The 22,493-nt window shown below is 56.5% G+C and overlaps 1 protein-coding gene across 1 annotated transcript in view; it reads left to right on the top strand.

Moving 5' to 3' along the window:
• Positions 1–22,489, top strand: part of LOC144740999 (calmodulin-regulated spectrin-associated protein 1-B-like) — a gene marked incomplete at its 3' end in the record, with an annotated part of 41,752 nt that extends 19,263 nt beyond the window's left edge. Inside the window, 12 exon segments of the mRNA XM_078623691.1 lie at positions 2,320–2,458; positions 3,686–3,825; positions 6,258–6,357; positions 8,920–9,046; positions 9,331–9,461; positions 12,535–12,628; positions 14,319–14,494; positions 16,729–17,313; positions 17,561–18,276; positions 20,701–20,849; positions 20,851–21,383; positions 22,430–22,489. Of these exon segments, the coding sequence (XP_078479817.1) occupies positions 2,320–2,458; positions 3,686–3,825; positions 6,258–6,357; positions 8,920–9,046; positions 9,331–9,461; positions 12,535–12,628; positions 14,319–14,494; positions 16,729–17,313; positions 17,561–18,276; positions 20,701–20,849; positions 20,851–21,383; positions 22,430–22,489 (2,950 nt within the window).
• Between the last annotated feature and the right edge of the window lie 4 nt (positions 22,490–22,493).

The following is a 22,493-nucleotide window of genomic DNA, read 5'->3' on the forward strand; positions in this document are numbered from 1 at the left end:
ACACGCAGACACACACAGACACACGCAGACACACACAGACACACGTGCACACATGCAGACACACGCAGACACACGCAGACACACGCAGACACACGCAGACACGTAGACACACGTGCACACGCAGACACACGCAGACACACGCAGACACACGTAGACACACGCAGACACACGCAGACACGCGCAGACACGCCAGCGAAACCCCCGCCATGAACAGGGTCCAAACCCAGCGTTGGCCATCCCCGTGCCTCCCACTGCGCATCCTCGTCGAATCACATCCCTCGCTCGCTCCCTCGCTCGCTCGCTCGCTCGCTCAACTCCACCTGGGCACGCGAACTCTGGCGGGGCGGTCGTGCGGCACGGCACGACCAGGCCCGGCACGGCCGGCACAGCACGGCACGACCCGGCGCTGCTCCCGCGGGGCGAGTTCCACCGACTGACGGCACGGGGTGGGGAGGGGGGGGTTTGCGTGGTCAGGGGTCTGGCAGCGGTTTTGGAGATCCCCTTTTCATTCCTCACTCCCTCGGCATCTGTGTTTCACCCGCACACGCTGCTTCTGCCCCAGAGGTCGCAACCGGGTACCCGATACCCGTACCCTACCCGATACCCGGCTTCGGTAAAGTCACGTGACTCTACCGAACGAACCAAGAAGATGGTGAGTCACCGTGATTGTCACTCATTTCCCAACGTCTTGTCTCTTCTCACAATTCAAGTTCCTAGAATCAACCCACCCGCGCCTGCAACATGGCTTCATCTCAGAGGTCGCAATCGGGTACCCGATACCCGTACCCTACACGTTACCCCGGCTACCCGTACCCGGCCGGGTACGGGTACGGGTACCCATTTGCGACCCTGGTGCGGCCGGGTACGGGTACGGGTAAGGAATCAAAACCCGTTTGCGACCTCTGTTCTGCCCATACGCTTGCCCCGCACCTCTTCCCCCCCCACACCCCCCCCCCCCACTTTCACCACGTCAACGTGTTTTTGGTGCGTGTGCCGGGCACAAGCCACTTGGTGGCGAAGGGCGGTTGCTGTCGCTGCGTGCGTGTTCAACGAGTTGTCGCGCGCGCCGATCGCTGACGTGTGTGCGTGCGTGTGCGTGCGTGCGCGTGTGTGTGTGTGTGTGTGTGCGTGCTTGTGTGTGTGCGTGTGTGCTTGTGTGTGTGCGTGCACACGTGTGTGTGTGTGTGCTTGTGTGTGTGCGTGTGTGTGCGTGCTTGTGTGCGTGCGTGTGTGTGTGTGTGTGCGTGTGTGTGTGTGTGTGTGCGTGTGTGCTTGTGTGTGTGCGTGCACACGTGTGTGTGTGTGTGCTTGTGTGTGTGCGTGCTTGTGTGCGTGCGTGCGTGCGTGTGTGTGTGTGTGTGCGTGTGTGTGTGTGTGCGTGCGTGTGTGTGTGCGTGTGTGTGTGTGTGTGCGTTGTGTGTGTGTGCGTGTGTGCGCGCGTGCGTGTGTGTGTGCGTGCGTGCGTGCGTGCGTGTGTGTGTGTGCGTGTGTGCGTGTGTGTGTGTGTGTGCGTGCTTGTGTGCGCGTGTGTGTGTGTGTGTGTGTGTGCGTGTGTGCGTGTGTGTGTGCGTGCGTGTGTGCGTGTGTGCGTGCGTGTGCTTGTGTGTGCGTGTGCGTGTGTGTTTGTGTGTGTGCGCGTGCGTGTGTGCGTGTGTGTGTGCGTGCTTGTGTGTGCGTGCTTGTGTGTGCGTGCGTGCTTGTGTGCGTGCGTGTGTGCGTGTGTGTGTGTGTGCGTGCGTGTGTGCGTGTGTGCGTGCGTGTGCTTGTGTGTGCGTGCGTGTTTGTGTGTGTGCGCTTGTGTGCGTGCGCGTGCTTGTGCGTGCGTGTGTGTGTGTGTGTGTGCGTGCGTGTGTGTGTGTGTGCTTGCTTGTGCGTGCGTGCGTGTGTGTGCGTGCTTGTGTGTGTGTGTGCGTGCGTGCTTGTGTGTGTGTGTGTGCGTGCGTGTGCATGTGTGTGTGTGTGCGTGCGTGCTTGTGTGTGCGTGTGTGTGCGTGTGTGCTTGTGTGTGCGTGCGTGTCCGTGCGTGCGCGTGTGTGTGCGTGTGTGTGTGTGCGTGTGTGTGTGTGCGTGCGTGTCCGTGCATGCGCGCGTGTCCGTGCGTGCGCGCGTTTGTGTGTGTGCGTGTGTGTGTGTGCGTGCGTGTCCGTGCGTGCGCGCGTGTCCGTGCGTGCGCGCGTTTGTGTGTATGCGTGTGTGTGTGTGTGTGCGTGCTTGTGTGTGCGTGTGTGTGCGCGCGTGTGTGTGTGTGCGTCTGTGTGTGCGTGCGTGTGTGTGTGTGCGCGTGTGTGCGTGTGCGTGTGTGTGCGTGCGCGTGCCCAGCAGGTGCGCTACCGACGCGACGGGCCGCGCCAGCTCCCGTTCTTCCCGCAGCTCGAGTCTCTGCTGGCGGGGCTGTCCGACGGTGCCGCGCTAGCGGGCCTGCTGCACTACTACTGCCCCTCCCTGCTGCACTTGCAAGGTCATGCGCGTTGAAACGGTGGCCGAGGAGATGTTAGCTACCTCGCCCCCGGTATGCGGGAGGTCGTGGTTTTCGAACCCGATCCTGGCGATGCCTGCTGTACGTATTGAGTTTGCACGTTTTCTCTCTCCGTCTCGCTCATCATCATCATCACGGTTGCGAGAAAATGTTAACTACCTCGCCTGGTGTACAGCAGGTCGTGGGTTCTATCCCGAGTCTGATGCCTGCTGTACATAATGAGTTTGCGTCTCTCTCTCTCTCTCATCATCACCGTTGCGAGATGTTAACTACCTCGCCTGGTACGCAAGAGGTCGTGGTTTTGATCCCGACCCCTGACGCCTGCTGCTGTATATTTGCAGTTTGCAAGTCTCTCTCCACGTGGTCATGTGGATTTTTCTCCAGGTCCTCCTGGTTTTTCCCTGCCACATTTAGAATCAACGTTACGCGTTGAGACTATTTGTCTTCATGGTGCCGGCCACCCACCCACCCACCTTGTGCGCGCCACAGTGCAGGCCCTCGCGAACAGCACTTGCCCCCGACGGTCTGTCAAGGCTACGCGGGGGATCTTTGCCTTTGTGGTGCTGGCCACCCACCCCCCTCGTGTGCGTGCCACAGTGCCGGCCTCCGTAGTTGCCGCTCGCTTCACCGCACTTGCCCCGACGGTCTGTCAAGGCTACGTGGGGCTGATGGCGTCTGCGCGTGTGCGTCTCTAGTGGGCCGCGCGTGGGCCTCTTGCTAACAGGCGCTCCCGGAATTTCTCTCACTTGATGCAGCAGTCGTGCTGTGACGGTTCCACCTGAAGACGGAGGCTTGCGTTGCCTCCGAAACGTCTTGATTTTTGTTTTATTTTTATTTAAATGTAATTTTTTTTACCTATGTGACTTTACCGAAAAAAACCTCAGAATACGCTCCCGCTCACAGCCACAAGCCCCAACATCCCGTGTAGACCAGAGCGGGGGAGGGGGGGTGGCGGGTATTTGTCGGTGCCCACCACAACGCCGATGGGCACGTGGAATGAACGGGGGGGGGGGGGGGGGTGGCACGTAGACACACGCAGACACACGCAGACACACGCAGACACACGTGCACACGCAGACACACGTGCACACGCAGACACACGTGCACACGCAGACACACGCAGACACACGCAGGCACGCGCGTGCACACGTAGAACGGGGGGCGGCAGAGGGTGCTGAGGTGCGTGCGACGCTCTTGCCGTTGGTTCAGACGCGTACCTGCGGGAGGCGATGTCGGTGGCCGACAGCCTGCACAACCTGAGCGCCGTGCGGGCGCTGGCGACGGCGCACCTGGGCCACTGCTTCTACCTCACCCTGGAGGACGTGCTGTACGCGCCCGCCTGCCTCAAGGTGTTGTAGTGTGTAGTGTATAGTGTAGTGTATAGTGTAGTGTAGTGTGTAGTGTAGTGTACCTCACCCTGGAGGACGTGCTGTACGCGCCCGCCTGCCTCAAGGTGTTGTAGTGTATAGTGTGTAGTGTATAGTGTAGTGTATAGTGCAGTGTGTAGTGTAGTGTATAGTGTAGTGTATAGTGTACCTCACCCTGGAGGACGTGCTGTACGCGCCCGCCTGCCTCAAGGTGTTGTAGTGTAGTGTGTAGTGTATTGTGTAGAGTGTAGTGTAGTGTGTAGTGTAGTGTATAGTGTAGTGTATAGTGTAGTGTATAGTGTAGTGTATAGTGTAGTGTATAGTGTGTAGTGTGTAGTGTAGTGTGTAGTGCAGTGTGTAGTGTAGTGTATAGTGTAGTGTGTAGTGTAGTGTGTAGTGTAGTGTGTAGTGTAGTGTGTAGTGTAGTGTGTAGTGTAGTGTGTAGTGTAGTGTGTAGTGTAGTGTGTAGTGTAGTGTGTAGTGTAGTGTATAGTGTAGTGTATAGTGTAGTGTATAGTGTACCTCACCCTGGAGGACGTGCTGTACGCGGCCGCCTGCCTTAAGGTGTTGTAGTGTATAGTGTGTAGTGTATAGTGTAGAGTGTAGTGTATTGTAGTGTATAGTGTAGTGTATAGTGTAGTGGTGTGTAGTGTATAGTGGAGTGTAGTGTGTAGTGTAGTGTATAGTGTAGTGTGTAGTGTGTAGTGTAGTGTGTAGTGTACCTCACCCTGGAGGACGTGCTGTACGTGCCAGCCTGCCTCAAGGTGCCTCTGGGCCGCGCGTGGTGTATAGTGTAGTGTATAGTGTAGTGTAGTGTATAGTGTAGTGTATAGTAGTGTGTAGTGTAGTGTATTGTAGTGTAGTGTGTAGTGTAGTGTATAGTGTAGTGGTTTGTAGTGTATAGTGTAGTGTAGTTTGTAGTGTATAGTGTAGTGTAGTTTGTAGTGTATTGTGTAGTGTAGTTTGTAGTGTAGTGTAGTTTGTAGTGTATAGTGTAGTGTATAGTGTAGTGTATAGTGTGTAGTGTAGTGTATAGTGTAGTGTATAGTGTATAGTGTAGTGTATAGTGTAGTGTAGTTTGTAGTGTATAGTGTAGTGTAGTGTATAGTGTAGTGTATAGTGTAGTGTAGTTTGTAGTGTACGGTGTAGAATGCACGTATGTTGAACGTCTTCTTTCGAACCGTACGTAGCCAAACGCGCTGATCGGAACTGAACATGAACTAGACATGAACGGCAGTTCTTCACAGCCATTAGTGTACACGCCGTACAACACGTTTGGAATTGATAGGAGTAAAGTTGGGCTTACGAACAAATTGACCTACAAACGGACCTCCCTATATAGTAGTGAAGTGTGTAGTTGTGTAGTGTGTAGGTGTATTGAAGTGTAGTGTCGCGCGTAGTGTATTGTAGTATATCGTGTTGTGTGTGGTGTAGAACGTACATATGTTGAACCTCTTCTTTCGAACCGTACGTAGCCAACCGTGCCAATCGTTGGTGCTATACGGGTAACGTTTTGTCTTTGTGTGTAGCGCAGATCGTGATGGTGTGTTGCCTGCGCAAGCGCGTGTGTGTGTGTCACTTTGTGTGTGTGTCACTTTGTGTGTGTGTCACTGTGTGTGTGCGTGTCACTGTGTGTGTGAGTGTGTCACTGTGTGTGTGCGTGTGTCACTGTGTGTGTGCGTGTGTCACTGTGTACGTGCACGTGTCACTGTGTGTGTGCGTGTGTCACTGTGTGTGTGCGTGTCACTGTGTGTGTGCGTGTGTCACTGTGTGTGTGCGTGTGTCACTGTGTGTGCGTGCGTGTGTCACTGTGTGTGCGTGTGTCACTGTGTGTGTGTGCGTGTGTCACTGTGTGTGTGTGCGTGTGTCACTGTGTGTGTGTGTGTCACTGTGTGTGTGTGTGTCACTGTGTGCGTGCGTGTCACTGTGTGCGTGCGTGTCACTGTGTGCGTGCGTGTGTCACTGTGTGTGCGTGCGTGTCACTGTGTGTGCGCGTGTGTCACTGTGTGTGCGCGTGTGTCACTGTGTGTGTGTGTGTCACTGTGTGTGCGTGTGTCACTGTGTGTGTGTGTGTGTCACTGTGTGTGTGTGTGTGTCACTGTGTGTGTGTGTCACTGTGTGCGTGTGTCACTGTGTGCGTGTGTCACTGTGTGCGTGTGTCACTGTGTGCGTGCGCGTGTCACTGTGTGTGTGTGTCACTGTGTGTGTGCGTGTGTGTCACTGTGTGTGCGTACGCGTGTGTCACTGTGTGTCACTGTGTGTGCGTGCGTGTCACTGTGTGTGTGTGTGTCACTGTGTGTGTGTGTGTGTGTCACTGTGTGTGTGTGCGTGTGTGTCACTGTGTGTGCGTACGCGTGTGTCACTGTGTGTCACTGTGTGTGCGTGCGCGTGTGTCACTGTGTGCGCTTGTGCAGCACAACGTGATGGTGCTGGTGGCTGAGCTCTTCTGGTGGGTGGAGGTGGTGCAGCCGGACTTTGTGCAGCCGTGCGTGGCGCCGCCACTACCCACCGACGGTGAGGCACCGCACCAGCGTCGCTCAGCGTCTTCACCTCCCTATAGCCCACAAGCACAACCACGCCGCTCCCATCTCACTCTACTCTTAGGGTTTTTTCGGTAAAGTCGCGTGGGTGAAAAATAAAATGAAAAGTTAATAAAAGTCATAATAGAAATGAAATGAAATAATAATAAATGAAATGAAACAATAATAAATCAAATAAAGTAATAATAAATCAAATAAAATAAGAATAAATATAATAAGATAATGTTAAATAAAACACATAAAATAAAATAATATTAAATTACATAAAAATAATAATAAATAAAATAATAGTAAATCATTTATTCTTTAATTTTATTTCCATTATATTATTACTTTCATTAACTTTAAATTTTACTTTTTACCTACGTGACTTTACCGAAAAAACCTAACAGTATGATCCTTGCATTCACGAAAGCTTCAAATCTAGAATCCCATCTCACTCTCTCATCTCGCTCTCCCATCGGCGCTTTTTCAGAAGCCCTGACCTGGCCATCATCGCGTGGAAATTGATATCGGTCAAATACTCCAAAAGCATGATTCTACAGACTCGTAGACACCCATAGAGACCCACAGAGACCCATACTCATCGAGACTCACACTGACACTGAACTTTTTATTTAACCGATAAAAATGAAATAGTCTGATTCTGACAGTGGCGATGGTGGCGATGGTGATGATGGTGGTGGTGGTGATGATGATGGTGATGATGGTGATGATGACTGATGTTAGTGGTTCTGATGATGGTGGTGTTGATTGTGCTGTTTGTTCATTGCGATGGTGGCGATGATGATGATGATGGTGCTGGTGATGATGGTGATGATGACTGATGTTAATGGTGCTGATGATGGTGGTGTTGATGGTGCTCTTTGTTCGTTGCGATGGTGGCGATGATGGTGATGATGGTGGTGATGGTGATGATGATGACTGATGTTAGTGGTGCTGATGATGATGGTGGTGTTGATGGTGCTCTTTGTTCGTTGCGATGGTGATGATGGTGATGATGGTGGTGGTGATGGTGATGGTGGTGATGTTAGTGGTGCGGATTATGGTGGTGTTGATGGTGCTGTTTGTTAGTTGCGATGGTGGCGATGGTTATGATGGTGGTGGTGATGATGGTGATGATGATTACTGATGTTAGTGGTTCTGATGATGGTGGTGTTGATGGTGTCGTTTGTTCATTGCGATGGTGGTGATGATGATGATGGGGGTGGTGATGGTGGTGATGATAGTGGTGATGACTGATATTAGTGGTGCGGATGATGGTGGTGTTGATTGTGCTGTTTGTTCGTTGCGATGGTGGTGATGGAGATGATTGTGGTGGTGGTGGTGGTGGTGGTGATGGTGATGATGGTGGTGATCATGATGATGATGACTGATGTTAGTGGTGCGGATTATGGTGGTGTTGATGGTGCTGTTTGTTCGTTGCGATGGTGGCGATGGTTATGATGGTGGTGGTGATGATGATGGTGATGATGACAACAGTGATGTTAGTGGTTCTGATGATGGTGGTGTTGATGGTGCTCTTTGTTCGTTGCGATGGTGGTGATGATGATGATGGTGGTGATGATGATGGTGATGATGACTGATGTTAGTGGTGCTGATGATGGTGGTGTTGATGGTACTCTTTGTTCATTGCGATGGTGATGATGGTGGCGATGGTGGTGGTGGTGATGATGATGGTGATGATGATGATGACAACAGTGATGTTAGTGGTTCTGATGATGGTGGTGTTGATGGTGCCGTTTGTTCATTGCGATGGTGGCGATGGTGATGGTGGTGATGATGACTGATGTTAGTGGTACTGATGATGGTGGTGTTGATGGTGCCGTTTGTTCATTGCGATGGTGGCGATGGTGGTGATGGTGATGACTGATGTTAGTGGTGCTGATGATGGTGGTGTTGATTGTGCTGTTTGTTTGTTGTGATGGTGACGATGTTGATGATGGTGGTGGTGATGATGATGGTGGTGGTGATGACAACAGTGATGTTAGTGGTTCTGATGATGGTGGTGTTGATGGTGCTGTTTGTTCGTTGTGATGGTGATGGTGGTGATGATGATGGTGACTGATGTTGGTGACTGATGTTAGTGGTGCTGATGATGGTGCTGTTTGTTTGTTGCGATGGTGATGATGGTGATGATGATGGTGATGATGATGGTGGTGATGATGATGACTGATGTTAGTGGTGCGGATGATGGTGGTGTTGATGGTGCAGTTCATTGCGATGGTGGTGATGGTGATGATGATGACAACGGTGGTGTTAGTGGTGCGGACGGTGCAGTCGCCGGTGCAGTCGATGGTGCCGTTCATTGAGATGGCGGTTGTGGTGATGATGACGGCGGCGGCGGCATTAGTGGCACCGGCGGTGCGCCCGACGTAGCTGCTGGGCGCCGATTTCGACGGCGTTGGCCGGGGCGTCGATTCCGCTGACGATCGCGACGGATGGCGACGCGAAGCGGTTTTGTTTTCTCCGCGATGTCGTGAATCTGTCCCGCCCCCCCCACCTCCGCCCCCCCCCCACCTCCGCCCCCTGCCAGCGAGGAGCACGACCCCCAAGTTGATGCGTCCCCACGTGCCCATCTCCAACGCCACCAAGCGCAGCTTCCGCGCTCCCAGCAGCCCCAGAGCCTCGGCCCACATCTCGCACAGCAACCCCGACATCAGGTTGGGGACGCGCGCTCGTCGATTCCCGGACCACGGTTTCGGGGGGCAGCGTGTTGCCCCCCCGGGCTACACACACACGTGTGTGTGTGTGCGCGTGTGTGTGCGCGCACGTGTGTGTGTGCGCACGTGTGTGTGTGCGCACGTGTGTGTGTGTGCGTGCGCACGTGTGTGTGTGTGCGCGCGCGCGCGTGCGTGTGCGCGCGCGCGTGTGTGTGCCACCACCACCACCAGAGCCAGCGCCATCACCACCACCATCGTGTTGTCTTCGTGTGTCGCACCCTCAGCAAGGGCGGCGGTGGCGGCGCCGGCGGTGGCGGCGGCGCCTCGTCGGGTCCCAGCCCGTCCCACCCGCTGCTGCCTCTCCGTCCGCGACAGCAGAGGCTGCCCGTGCAGGGAGCCACGGGAGACACGCCCGGTAACAAAGATAAAAAGACAAAGATCCCCCGTGTAGCCTTAACAGACCGTAGGGGCCAGTGCTGTTAGCGAGCACCTATGAAGGCCGCAACGGCACACGAGGGGGCGGGTGGCCAGCACCACGCCCCACCGCCTTTGTCTCCCCAGTGGCGATGTTTACTACACACCGCACCAGGTACTCGTTTGAGGCTGAGTCGACCTAGGGGAGGCCCGGGACCGGTTCAGATAATCGTCACCGGCGGTGTTGGCCGTGAGCGGGAATCGAACCCGTGTCGCCGGGTTCATAGCGCAGCGCAGCGCTAACCGCTACACCACCGCTCCCACACCCGGTAACACGCCCCGGCTCACACACACCGGGGGGGGAGGGAGGGGGAGGATGTGTGTCGGTGTTCGTGTCGCCGCCATCTCGACCGTCATCATCCGTAGTCGCGGGTTGGGGGGAGTTACTCTCCCGGAGGCACGTTTGTGTTCAAGTGACGCGGACTTTGACTGAGTAACAACCGGCCGTGTCGGGGTGATGGCGGGTGTAACGACGGACACGTTGTGTGTTGACGCGAAGGCCCACGTTGTTAAAGTCGCCATCGTCTATTCTAGATGTGAAGCTTTCGTGACTGCAAGGAATCGTATTCTTAGTTTTTTTCGGTAAAGTCACGTAGGTAAAACATCAAAATTAATGAAAATAAAATAAAACAAAAATCACGACGTTTCGGAGGCAACACAAGTCTCCGTCATCAGGTGGGACCGTCACAGCCGAATTAGCTGCATCAAGTAACCCCTAACCCACTTGATGCAGCTAATTCGGCTGTGACGGTCCCACCTGATGACGGAGACTTGTGTTGCCTCCGAAACGTCGTGATTTTTGGTTTTATTTTATTTTATTTTCATTAATTTTGATGTTTTACCTACGTGACTTTACCGGAAAAAACTAAGAATATGTCACCATCGTCATTTACACCACCGTCATCATCACCATTTACAACGTCGTCATCATCAACGTCCTAAACACCATGGCCACCACCTACACCATCATTACACAAACAAAGACAAAGGTCCCCCGTGTAGCCTCAACAGACCGTTGGGGGCAAGTGCTGCTAGCGCGTAGCAGCACCTACGGAGTGACGGCACTGTGGCACACGAGGGGGTGGGCGGCCAGCAGCACCACGCCCGGCCGCCTTTGTCTTCCCCCAGTGGCGATGTTTACACACCGCACCGGGTACTCTTTGGAGGCTGAGTCGACCTAGGGGAGTTGATGGCCATGAGCGGGAATCGAACTTCGTAGCGCGGTGCAGCTTCCGTCCACCAGACAGTCCCGCGCCGATGTTTACACACCGCACCAGGTACTCATTTAAGGCTGAGCAAACCTTAGGGACGGCCCCAGGACCAGCTCAAATAGTCTCCTCTGCACACGCGCAAATCCGCGCATGTCCATGAATCGTAGTAAAGGAGACAAAGATCCCCCCGATAGCCTTAACAGACCGTTGGGGGCAAGTGCTGCCAGCGAGTAGCAGCACCCACAAAGTGCCGCCACTGTGCACCACGCCCGGCCGCCTTTGTCTCCCCCAAGGTACTCTTTTGAGGCCGAGTCGACCTAGAGGGAGGCCCTTTCGGATGATCGTCACCGCCGCTGGTGGTACCCGTACCCTACCCGATACCCGGCTACCCGTACCCGGCCGGGTACGGGTACCCGTTTGCGACCCTGGTGCGGCCGGGTACGGGTAGCCGGGTAGGCCGTGAGTCACTGGCGAGTCGCCGTTTGTCACTCATTTCCCAACGTCTTGTCTCTTCTCACAATTCAAGTTCCTAGAATCAACCCACCCGCGCCTGCAACGCGGCTTCATCCCAGAGGTCGCAATCGGGTACCCGATACCCGTACCCTACCCGATACCCGGCTGGGTACGGGTAGCCGGGTATCGGGTAGGGTACGGGTACGGGCCGGGTACGGGTACCCGTTTACGACCCTGGTGCGGCCGGGTACGGGTAGCCGGGTAGGCCGTGAGTCACTGGCGAGTCGCCGTTTGTCACTCATTTCCCAACGTCTTGTCTCTTCTCACAATTCAAGTTCCTAGAATCAACCCACCCGCGCCTGCAACGCGGCTTCATCCCAGAGGTCGCAATCGGGTACCCGATACCCGTACCCTACCCGATACCCGGCTGGGTACGGGTAGCCGGGTATCGGGTAGGGTACGGGTACGGGCCGGGTACGGGTACCCGTTTACGACCCTGGTGCGGCCGGGTACGGGTAAGGAATCAAAACCCGTTTGCGACCTCTGGCCGACCCTCCCCGCGCGCGCACCAACACACGCGGGATGTCCCCCCCCTCCCGAGTGGCCAGTCTCATCAGACTCTTGGGGGCGAACAGCGTTGTTGCGAGCGCCTGCCGATGGCTTCCACACCGCCGTCGGGCCTCACGCTCGGCCTTCTCCATCACCACCCCCCCCCCCCCCCCCGGTGCTTCCTTTGCCCTGTGTCTCTGTCCCCGTGTCCTCACGTGCACCTGCACGTCCGTGTCCCCGTGTGTCCCCCCGTGTGTCCACCCCTCTGTCCCCGTGTCCCCACGTGCATCTGCACGTCCGTGTCTCTGTGTCCCCCTGCATCTCCGTGTCCCCCCCCCCTCTTTGTCCCCCCCCCCCTCTCTGTCCCCGTGTCCCCGTGTCTCCGTGTCCCCCCGTGTCCCCGTGTCCCCGTGTGTCCCCGTGTCCCCGTGTGTCTCCGTGTCCCCCCGTGTCCCCGTGTCCCTGTGTGTCTCCGTGTCCCCGTGTGTCCCCGTGTGTCCCCGTGTGTCCCCGTGTGTCCCCCCGTGTCGCCCCGTGTCCCCCCGTGTCCCCGTGTGTCCCCGTGTGTCCCCTCGTGTCCCCTCGTGTCCCCCCGTGTGTCCCCCCGTGTGTCCCCCCGTGTGTCCCCTCGTGTCCCCCCCGTGTGTCCCCTCGTGTCCCCTCGTGTCCCCCCGTGTCCCCCCGTGTCCCCCCGTGTCCCCCCGTGTCGCCCCGTGTCCCCCCGTGTCCCCGTGTGTCCCCGTGTGTCCCCCCGTGTCCCCCCGTGTCCCCCCGTGTCCCCCCGTGTCTCCGTGTCCCCAGCAGTGCCCCCGCTGTTCCGCTCCAACTCCCTGACGCGTGTGGACGGCTCCCCGAAGCGCGGCTCCGTCATCGCATGGCCCGAGAGGAGGCAGAGGTGGGAGTGTGTGTGCGTGTGTGTGTGTGTGCGCACGTGTGTGTGTGTGTGTGTGCGCACGTGTGTGCGTGTGTGTGTGTGTATGTGCGCGTGTGTGCGTGTGTGTGTGTGTGCGTATGTGTGTGCGCGTGTGTGTGTGCGCGTGTGTGTGCATGTGTGTGCACGTGTGTGTGTGTGCGTGTGTGCGCACGTGTGTGTGTGCGCGCGTATGTGTGTGTGTGCCCGTGTGTGTGTGTGTGTGTGTGCGCGCACGTGTGTGTGTGTGCGCGTGTGTGCGCGCGCGTGTGTGCGTGTGTGTGTGTGCACGTGTGTGTGTGTGCACGTGATTGCATGTAAGCGTGTTTGTGGAGGAGTCTCAATAAGTTCGCTGCCACTGGGCAGTTGGAGGCGGTCGCCCTTCCAGTGACAGCAGAGGGCGGAAGAGCGACGCTCACAACAACGAGCGGAGTGCCGGGCGGATAAAACCCAGCCAGTTCGGCTCGGTTGTGGGGCACAGGTGGTGCATCGGCCAGCCATCTCAGTCGGTCAACCCATGGTACCACCTGGGTCTGTCCCGTGACCTGCACCTAGCCTGGCACAGTGGGGAGCACAGGTGGTGCATCGGCCAGCCATCTCAGTCAGTCAACCCATGGTGCCACCTGGGTCTGTCGCGTGACCTGCACCTAGCCTGGCACAGTGGTGAGCACAGGTGGTGCATCGGCCAGCCATCTCAGTCGGTCAACCGATGGTACCACCTGGGTCTGTCCCGTGACCTGCACCTAGCCTGGCACAGTGGGGAGCACAGGTGGTGCATCAGCCATCTCAGTCGGTCAACCCATGGTACCACCTGGGTCTATCCCGTGACCTGCACCTAGCCTGGCACAGTGGGGAGCACAGGTGGTGCATCAGCCATCTCAGTCGGTCAACCCATGGTACCACCTGGGTCTGTCCCGTGACCTGCACCTAGCCTGGCACAGTGGGGAGCACAGGTGGTGCATCAGCCATCTCAGTCAGTCAACCGATGGTACCACCTGGGTCTGTCCCGTGACCTCCTGCCAGCCGGCGTTCGACACTTCACGTGATAGCTTCAACGTGCACCTGGCCTGGCACAAACGCCTGTGGTGACATCACCGCCACTTGGTGGCGAATGGCGGTTGTTGTTGTTGTTGTCCGCGTGTGTGTGTCCATTAGAATGTGCTGAATTTCGATTTAAAGCTTTCATGACTGCAGGGATTCATCTTCTTGGTTCTTTCGGTAAAGTCACGTAGAAGGGAAGTACTAAAATAATAAAAATAAAACGTAATAAAATAATTCTCACGACGTTTCGGCCACAACGCAAGCAGCCGTCCTCAGGTGAGGAACAGGTCTGTCGGGGAGACAGCGTCTGAATGAAACACCACCACGCTTGGCAGCGTATATTTAAGCTGGGTTGGACGGGGGGAAGGGCGCCTTGACAAAAGAATTTGCTTATCAAGAGGAACTTAGCATATTTATGGGAAATGCAGGTATGGGTGATGACTTTACCGAAAGAACCAAGAAGATGAATCCCTGCAGTCACGAAAGCTTTACATCGAATAATTCTTGTTTACTTGAAAATAAATTTACTCATATCCCCCCCGTCGGTTCCACTCCCCACCCCCCCCACCACCACCACCACCACCACCACCCCCCCCACCACCACCCCCCCCACCACCACCACCACCACCACCAGGCCCCTGTCTCAGCCGGTGCCCGACGGCGCCGGGCCGGTGGTCCCGGCGGGCCCCGGCGACGAGGGTGACGCCGACTCGCTGGGGCTGGCGCGTTCGGTGAGCGGTGACAGCCTGGCGTCCGCAGCGCCGGTGCACAGCTTCGGGTCTGCACCGGCCCGGCACACGCACTCTGCCGGTACCGCACGCGGCGCTACGCCGCCCACCCACCACCCCCTGTGATTGTTGTGGTGGTTGTCGTGGGGGTTGTGGTGGTTGTGGATGTGTTGTTGTGGTGGGGGTTGTGGTGGTTGTGGATGTGTTGTTGTGATGGGGGTTGTGGTGGTTGTGGATGTGTTGTTGTGATGGGGGTTGTGGTGGTTGTGGATGTGTTGTTGTGATGGGGGTTGTGGTGGTTGTGGATGTGTTGTTGTGATGGTTGTTGGTGGTTGTGGTGGTTGTGGATGTGTTGGTGTGGTGGTGGTTGTGGTGGTTGAGGATGTGTTGTTGTGATGGGGGTTGTGGTGGTTGTGGATGTGTTGTTGTGATGGGGGTTGTGGTGGTTGTGGATGTGTTGTTGTGGTGGGGGTTGTGGTGGTTGTGGATGTGTTGTTGTGATGGGGGTTGTGGTGGTTGTGGATGTGTTGTTGTGGTGGTGGTTGTGGTGGTTGTGGATGTGTTGTTGTGGTGGTGGTTGTGGTTGTGGATGTGTTGTTGTGATGGGGGTTGTGGTGGTTGTGGATGTGTTGTTGTGGTGGGGGTTGTGGTGGTTGTGGATGTGTTGTTGTGGTGGTGGTTGTGGTGGTTGTGGATGTGTTGTTGTGGTGGGGGTTGTGGTGGTTGTGGATGTGTTGTTGTGGTGGTGGTTGTGGTGGTTGTGGATGTGTTGTTGTGGTGGTGGTTGTGGTGGTTGTGGATGTGTTGTTGTGATGGGGGTTGTGGTGGTTGTGGATGTGTTGTTGTGGTGGGGGTTGTGGTGGTTGTGGATGTGTTGTTGTGGTGGGGGTTTTGGTGGTTGTGGATGTGTTGTTGTGGTGGTGGTTGTGGTGGTTGTGGATGTGTTGTTGTGATGGGGGTTGTGGTGGTTGTGGATGTGTTGTTGTGGTGGTGGTTGTGGTGGTTGTGGATGTGTTGTTGTGATGGTTGTTGGGGGTTGTGGTGGTTGTGGATGATTTTGTTCTGGTTGTTGTGGTCGTTTTGGATGTCTTGTTGTGGTGGTTGTTGTTGGTCTGTTGTGGATGTGTTGTTGTGATGGTTGTTGGGAGTTGTGGTGGTTGTGGATGTGTTGTTGTGATGGTTGTTGTGGTCGTTTTGGATGTCTTGTTGTGGTGGTTGTTGTTGTTGGTCGGTTGTGGTGGTTGTGGATGTGTTGTTGTGGTGGTTGTTGGGGGTTGTGGTGGTTGTGGATGTGTTGTTGTGATGGTTGTTGGGGGTTGTGGTGGTTGTGGATGTGTTGTTGTGGTGGTTGTTGGGGGTTGTGGTGGTTGTGGATGTGTTGTTGTGATGGTTGTTGGGGGTTGTGGTGGTTGTGGATGTCTTGTTGTGGTTGTGGTTGGGGGTTGTGGATGTGTTGTTGTGATGGTTGTTGGGGGTTGTGGTGGTTGTCGATGTGTTGTTGTGATGGTTGTCGATGTGTTGTTGTGATGGTTGTTGGGGGTTGTGGATGTGTTGTTGTGATGGTTGTTGTGGTCGTTTTGGATGTCTTGTTGTGGTGGTTGTTGTTGTTGGTCGGTTGTGGTGGTTGTGGATGTGTTGTTGTGATGGTTGTTGGGGGTTGTGGTGGTTGTCGATGTGTTGTTGTGATGGTTGTTGGGGGTTGTGGTGGTTGTGGATATGTTGTTGTGATGGTTGTTGGGGGTTGTGGTGGTTGTGGATGTGTTGTTGTGATGGTTGTTGGGGGTTGTGGTGGTTGTGGATGTGTTGTTGTGATGGTTGTTGGGGGTTGTGGTGGTTGTCGATGTGTTGTTGTGATGGTTGTTGGGGGTTGTGGTGGTTGTCGATGTGTTGTTGTGATGGTTGTTGTGATGGTTGTTGGGGGTTGTGGATGTGTTGTTGTGATGGTTGTTGGGGGTTGTGGTGGTTGTGGATGTGTTGTTGTGATGGTTGTTGGGGGTTGTGGTGGTTGTGGATGTGTTGTGATGGTTGTTGGGGGTTGTGGATGTGTTGTTGTGATGGTTGTTGTGATGGTTGTTGTGGTCATTTTGGATGTGTTGTTGTTGTGGTGGTTGTTGTTGGTCGGTCGGTTGTGGTGGTTGTGGATGTGTTGGTGTGATGGTTGTTGGGAGTTGTGGTGGTTGTGGACGTTTTGTTGTGGTTGTGGTTGATGTTGTGGTGGTTGTGGATCTCCGGCTGGTGCCTTTACACGTCCTCCCTCCCTCCCTCCCTCCCTCTCCTCCCTCCCTCACCCACCTCCCCTCCCTCCGCTCCCCCCAGGCCTGTCGACGCGCTCGTCACTGCTGGCGCGCGTGCAGATGGAGCCTCGCGACGGAGACGACGACGACGACGACGACGACGATGAAGAAGGCGGCGGCGGCGACGAGGACGACGCCGAACTCGCCGCCATCGTCGGCTCGGGCGACGCCGGCGTCTTCCAGCGCTACGGACGCTCGCCGGCTCACCGCCGCAATGCCGCGGCCGTGGCGGCTGCGGTGGCGCCGGGCCCGCCGCCCATGCGGGAGCCCCTCATCCCCGCCGTCACCCGGCCGGCCAAGGAGCGCGCCGCCGCGGTCGGCAAGGCGGAGGAGTCCGGCGAAGCGCCGGCGCGCGGACGCGGCGGCGGCGGCGGTTCCGCCAGGAGGCCCGGCACGGCACGGGTGGCGCCCGCCGTCGCCGCGGAGGAGCCGGCGACTTCGGCGACTTTGGCGCCGGTACCCCCACCGGCACCGCCGCCGCCCGAGGTCGGCTTCTTCCTGCACTCGCCGCCGCCGTCGCCGCACCGCGAGGGCGGCAAGGCGGCGCGCCGAGAGGCCTCGCCGGACGGCACTGGCAGCAGCCACGGGGACGTCGCCTCCATCAAGGGTGAGGGGGTGGGGGGGGTGGGGGGGTGGGGGGGGTGGGAGGTCGCGGGGGGGGGCGCCAGGCGGCTGAAACGCAGTGCGTCGGCACAATGGGGGGCACGGTTAATCACCGTCCGGTGAATGAATCAACCGGCGTTGTTAACCGCGACCGGCCAGGTTTCTGCTCGGCGTTACAGAGCTCCCGGCACCGTCGCCCTAACGCTGGCGCCCCAACGCCGTCGCCCGCCCCTCCGTGTGCGTGCGAGCAGACGACAGCCTCTCGGACCCCGAGGAGTCGAGCAAGCTGGGCGAGGAGCTCACGGTGAAGGAGTGCCCGGGCAAGGAGGAGCCGCGCATCGCCCGCGGCTCCGCCGCCGCCAGCCCCAGCCCCAGCCCCAGCCCGAGGAGCCTCAGCGCCAGCCCCAGCCCCAGCCCGGCGCCGAGCAGCGTGACGGGCGACAGCAACCCCTCGTCGTCCGCCCGCCTCACCAGCTTCGCCGAGCGCAAGCTGCGGCGCTTCAACAGCGCCGAGGCGGGCGGTGCCGGCGGCGGTGGCTGCGGCACGTTCCCGCGCCGCGCCAGCAGCAGCAGCTCCCAGCGGACGACGCCCGAGGGCTCCGAGTGCGTGGCCGCGCCGGTGCCGCCGCCGCCACCGCCGCCGTCGTCATCGGCGTGGCCCAGCGCCTACGAGGAGGAGGAAGAGGAAGAGGGGGAGGAGCTGGCGGCGTTGCCGACGGCGCCGGCGTTGCCGGAGGACGCCCGGCGCGCCCAGCGGGAGGGCCAGTTGGCGGCGGAGATGGTGCAGCTGCGCATGCGGCTGGAGGAGAAGCGGCGAGCGATCGAGGCGCAGAAGCGGCGCATGGAGGCGCTGTGCGCGCGCCAGCGTGAGCGTGCCGGCAAGGCGGCTTTCCTGCACGTGGTGCGCAAGGCGCACGGAGTCCCCGTCGCGACCAGCGGCGCCGTCGTCGGACGTTCCTTGCGCGAGGTAGGAGCTGGGGGGGGCAGGGGGGGGTGCTCGTGACGTCTCCTGCGTTACAGAGTCTAAATGTTTGTGGAACAGCGGAGGAGTCGGAGGAGCTACGGTCGTGTGGCGATTGCGGTGACGGCGGTTATCGCTACGCGGCAATACTGCTGGGACCCCGGCCCACACCCACCCCCCTCGTGTGCCGTGCCGTGCCGGCCTTCATAGGTGCTGCTGCTGCTACTTGCTACTAACAGCACTTGCTCCCAACAGGGGATCTGTGTCTTGGTTGACATGATGATGACGGGATCTGCGTCTTTGTTGACATAATGATGATGGGATCTGTGTCTTGGTTGACGTAATGATGATGGGATCTGTGTCTTTGTTTACTGATGGGATCTGTGTCTTTGTTGACACAACGATGATGGGATCTGTGTCTTGGTTGACATAATGATGATGGGATCTGTGTCTTTGTTGACATGATGATGATGGGATCTGTGTCTTTGTTTACTGATGGGATCTGTGTCGTTGTTGACATAATGATGATGGGATCTGTGTCTTTGTTTACATAATGATGATGGGATCTGTGTCTTTGTTTACATAATGATGATGGGATCTGTGTCGTTGTTGACATAATGATAATGGGATCTGTGTCTTTGTTTACATAATGATGATGGGATCTGTGTCTTTGTTTACATAATGATGATGGGATCTGTGTCGTTGTTGACATAATGATGATGGGATCTGTGTCTTTGTTTACATAATGATGATGGGATCTGTGTCTTTGTTGACATGATGATGATGGGATCTGTGTCTTTGTTGACATGATGATGATGGGATCTGTGTCTTTGTTGACACAACGATGATGGGATCTGTGTCTTTGTTGACATGATGATGATGGGATCTGTGTCTTTGTTGACACAACGATGATGGGATCTGTGTCTTTGTTGACAATGATGATGGGATCTGTGTCTTTGTTTACTGATGGGATCTGCGTCTTTGTTGACATAATGATGATGGGATCTGTGTCTTTGTTTACATAATGATAATGGGATCTGTGTCTTTGTTGACATGATGATGATGGGATCTGTGTCTTTGTTTACTGATGGGATCTGTGTCTTTGTTGACATGATGATGATGGGATCTGTGTCTTTGTTGACATGATGATGATGGGATCTGTGTCTTTGTTTACATAATGATAATGGGATCTGTGTCTTTGTTGACATGATGATGATGGGATCTGTGTCTTTGTTGACATGATGATGATGGGATCTGTGTCTTTGTTGACATAATGATGATGGGATCTGTGTCTTTGTTGACACAACGATGATGGGATCTGTGTCTTTGTTGACATAATGATGATGGGATCTGTGTCTTTGTTGACATGATGATGGGATCTGTGTCTTTGTTGACACAACGATGATGGGATCTGTGTCTTTGTTGACATAATGATGATGGGATCTGTGTCTTTGTTGACACAACGATGATGGGATCTGTGTCTTTGTTGACATAATGATGATGGGATCTGTGTCTTTGTTGACACAACGATGATGGGATCTGTGTCTTTGTTGACATAATGATGATGGGATCTGTGTCTTTGTTGACACAACGATGATGGGATCTGTGTCTTTGTTGACACAACGATGATGGGATCTGTGTCTTTGTTGACACAACGATGATGGGATCTGTGTCTTTGTTGACATGATGATGATGATGATGGGATCTGTGTCTTTGTTGACACAACGATGATGGGATCTGTGTCTTTGTTGACACAACGATGATGGGATCTGTGCCTTTGTTGACATGATGATGATGGGATCTGTGTCTTTGTTGACACAACGATGATGGGGTCTGTGTCTTTGTTGACACAACGATGATGGGATCTGTGTGTTTGTTGACACAACGATGATGGGATCTGTGCCTTTGTTGACATGATGATGATGGGATCTGTGTCTTTGTTGACATAATGATGATGGGATCTGTGCCTTTGTTGACATGATGATGATGGGATCTGTGTCTTTGTTGACACAACGATGATGGGATCTGTGTCTTTGTTGACACAACGATGATGGGATCTGTGCCTTTGTTGACATGATGATGATGGGATCTGTGTCTTTGTTGACACAACGATGATGGGGTCTGTGTCTTTGTTGACATAACGATGATGGGATCTGTGTCTTTGTTGACATAACGATGATGGGATCTGTGCCTTTGTTGACACAACGATGATGGGATCTGTGTCTTTGTTGACACAACGATGATGGGGTCTGTGTCTTTGTTGACATAACGATGATGGGATCTGTGCCTTTGTTGACACAACGATGATGGGATCTGTGTCTTTGTTGACACAACGATGATGGGGTCTGTGTCTTTGTTGACATAACGATGATGGGATCTGTGCCTTTGTTGACACAACGATGATGGGATCTGTGTCTTTGGATGCCACAGGAGCGCTCGGTGAGGGAGGAGACCGCCAGCTCCAGGAAGATGCAGCTGGAGTCTCGCCGCGAGACGCGGGGCAGCGGCGACGAGTGCGACGACGCCGTTACCAGCGTCACCGCCGCCGGCAACGACGGAGGAGGAGGCGGGGGGATCGGCGGAGTCGGGGGGGGTGCCGAGAACTCCGCGCCACGCCGGCTCGTGCCGCGACCCCGACCCCGCCAAGCTCACCGAGCTCGAGATCCGGCGGAACATGGCCGCGCTGCGTCAGCGCTGGCTGCGGGAGCGGACGCCCGGCAAGGCCGCGGCGTCGGCTCAACAGCAGCAGCAGCAGCAGCATCGTCGGCGTGACGTGGAGGAGGAGGAGGAGGGGGAGGAGTTCGTGGCGGCGGTGGCGGCGATGGTGGAGCAGGATGAGGAGGAGGAGGAGGAGGCGGCGGTGGCGGCGGCGGCGGTAGCGGACGGCGCGCCCGAGTACAACCGCTCCATCGAGAAGCTCAACGAGACGCTGTGCGTCCTGCAGCTGGAGATGCAGCGGCTGTCGCAGCAGCAGGAGGTGCTGCTCAGCCTGCCGGCGCTGTCGGCCGCGGCCGCAGCCGCCACCGCCACCGCCCCCCCGCAGCAGCAGCAGCTGCCGCAGCGGACGGGCCGGCGCGTTGCCCCACCCTCGCCGGTGCAAACCGGGGACGGAGGTGCGTGAGTGTGCGCATGCTCGTGTCGGTGTGTGCGTGTTGGTGTTGGTGTGTGTGTGTGTTGGTGTGTGCGTGTGTTGGTGTGTGCGTGTGTGTGTTGCTGTTGGTGTGTCTGTGTTGGTGTGTGTCGGTGTGTTGGTGTGTGTGTTGCTGTGTGTGTGTGTGTCTGCGTTGGTGTGTGTGTGTGTGTGTTGGTGTGTGTCGGTGTGTCGGTGTGTTGGTGTGTGTTGGTGTGTTGGTGTGTGTGTTGCTGTGTGTCGGTGTGTGTGTGTCGGTGTGTTGGTGTGTGTGTGTTGGTGTGTATGTGTTGCTGTACGCGTGGTGCTGGCCACCCACCCACCCCCTCGTGTACCACAGCGCCGGCCTTCACAGGTGCTGCTACTCGCTAACAGCACTTGCCCCAACAGTCTGTTACAGTCTAAACTGGTGTTGGAGTGGGGGAGGATCTTTGTCTCTGTGATGTGGTGAGGGGGGGGGGGCGTGGGGGGGGTGACTCAGAGCCACCGCGGCAGAGGTCGCAAACGGGTTTTGATTCCTTACCCGTACCCGGTCGCAAACGGGTTCCCTACCCGTACGCTACCCGAAATGAGTGACAAACGGTGACTCACCAGTGACTCACGGCCTACCTGTACCCGTACCCGGCTGCACCAGGGTCGCAAACGGCTACCTGTACCCGTACCCGGCCGGGTACGGGTAGCCGGGTATCTGGTAGGGTACGGGTATCGGGTAGGGTACGGGTATCGGGTAGGGTACGGGTATCGGGTAGGGTACGGGTATCGGGTAGGGTACGGGTATCGGGTAGGGTACGGGTATCGGGTATCGGGTAGGGTACGGGTATCGGGTAGGGTACGGGTATCGGGTAGGGTACGGGTATCGGGTAGGGTACGGGTATCGGGTATCGGGTAGGGTATGGGTATCGGGTAGGGTACGGGTATCGGGTAGGGTACGGGTAGCCGGGTATCGGGTAGGGTACGGGTATCGGGTACCCGGTTGCGACCTCTGACCCGCGGTGCTCCCTCGCCCGACGTTCCCGCTTGTTGCCGCAGGCGCCGTCTCCTCGCAACGGGTGGCGCCGGGCCTCCGCAGGGGTCCCTCCTCCACCGCCGCCAC

The sequence above is a fragment of the Lampetra planeri genome, unplaced genomic scaffold, assembly GCF_965212315.1.
Source record: "Lampetra planeri unplaced genomic scaffold, kcLamPlan1.2.h2 scaffold_379, whole genome shotgun sequence".
NCBI classification, from domain to species: domain Eukaryota; kingdom Metazoa; phylum Chordata; class Hyperoartia; order Petromyzontiformes; family Petromyzontidae; genus Lampetra; species Lampetra planeri.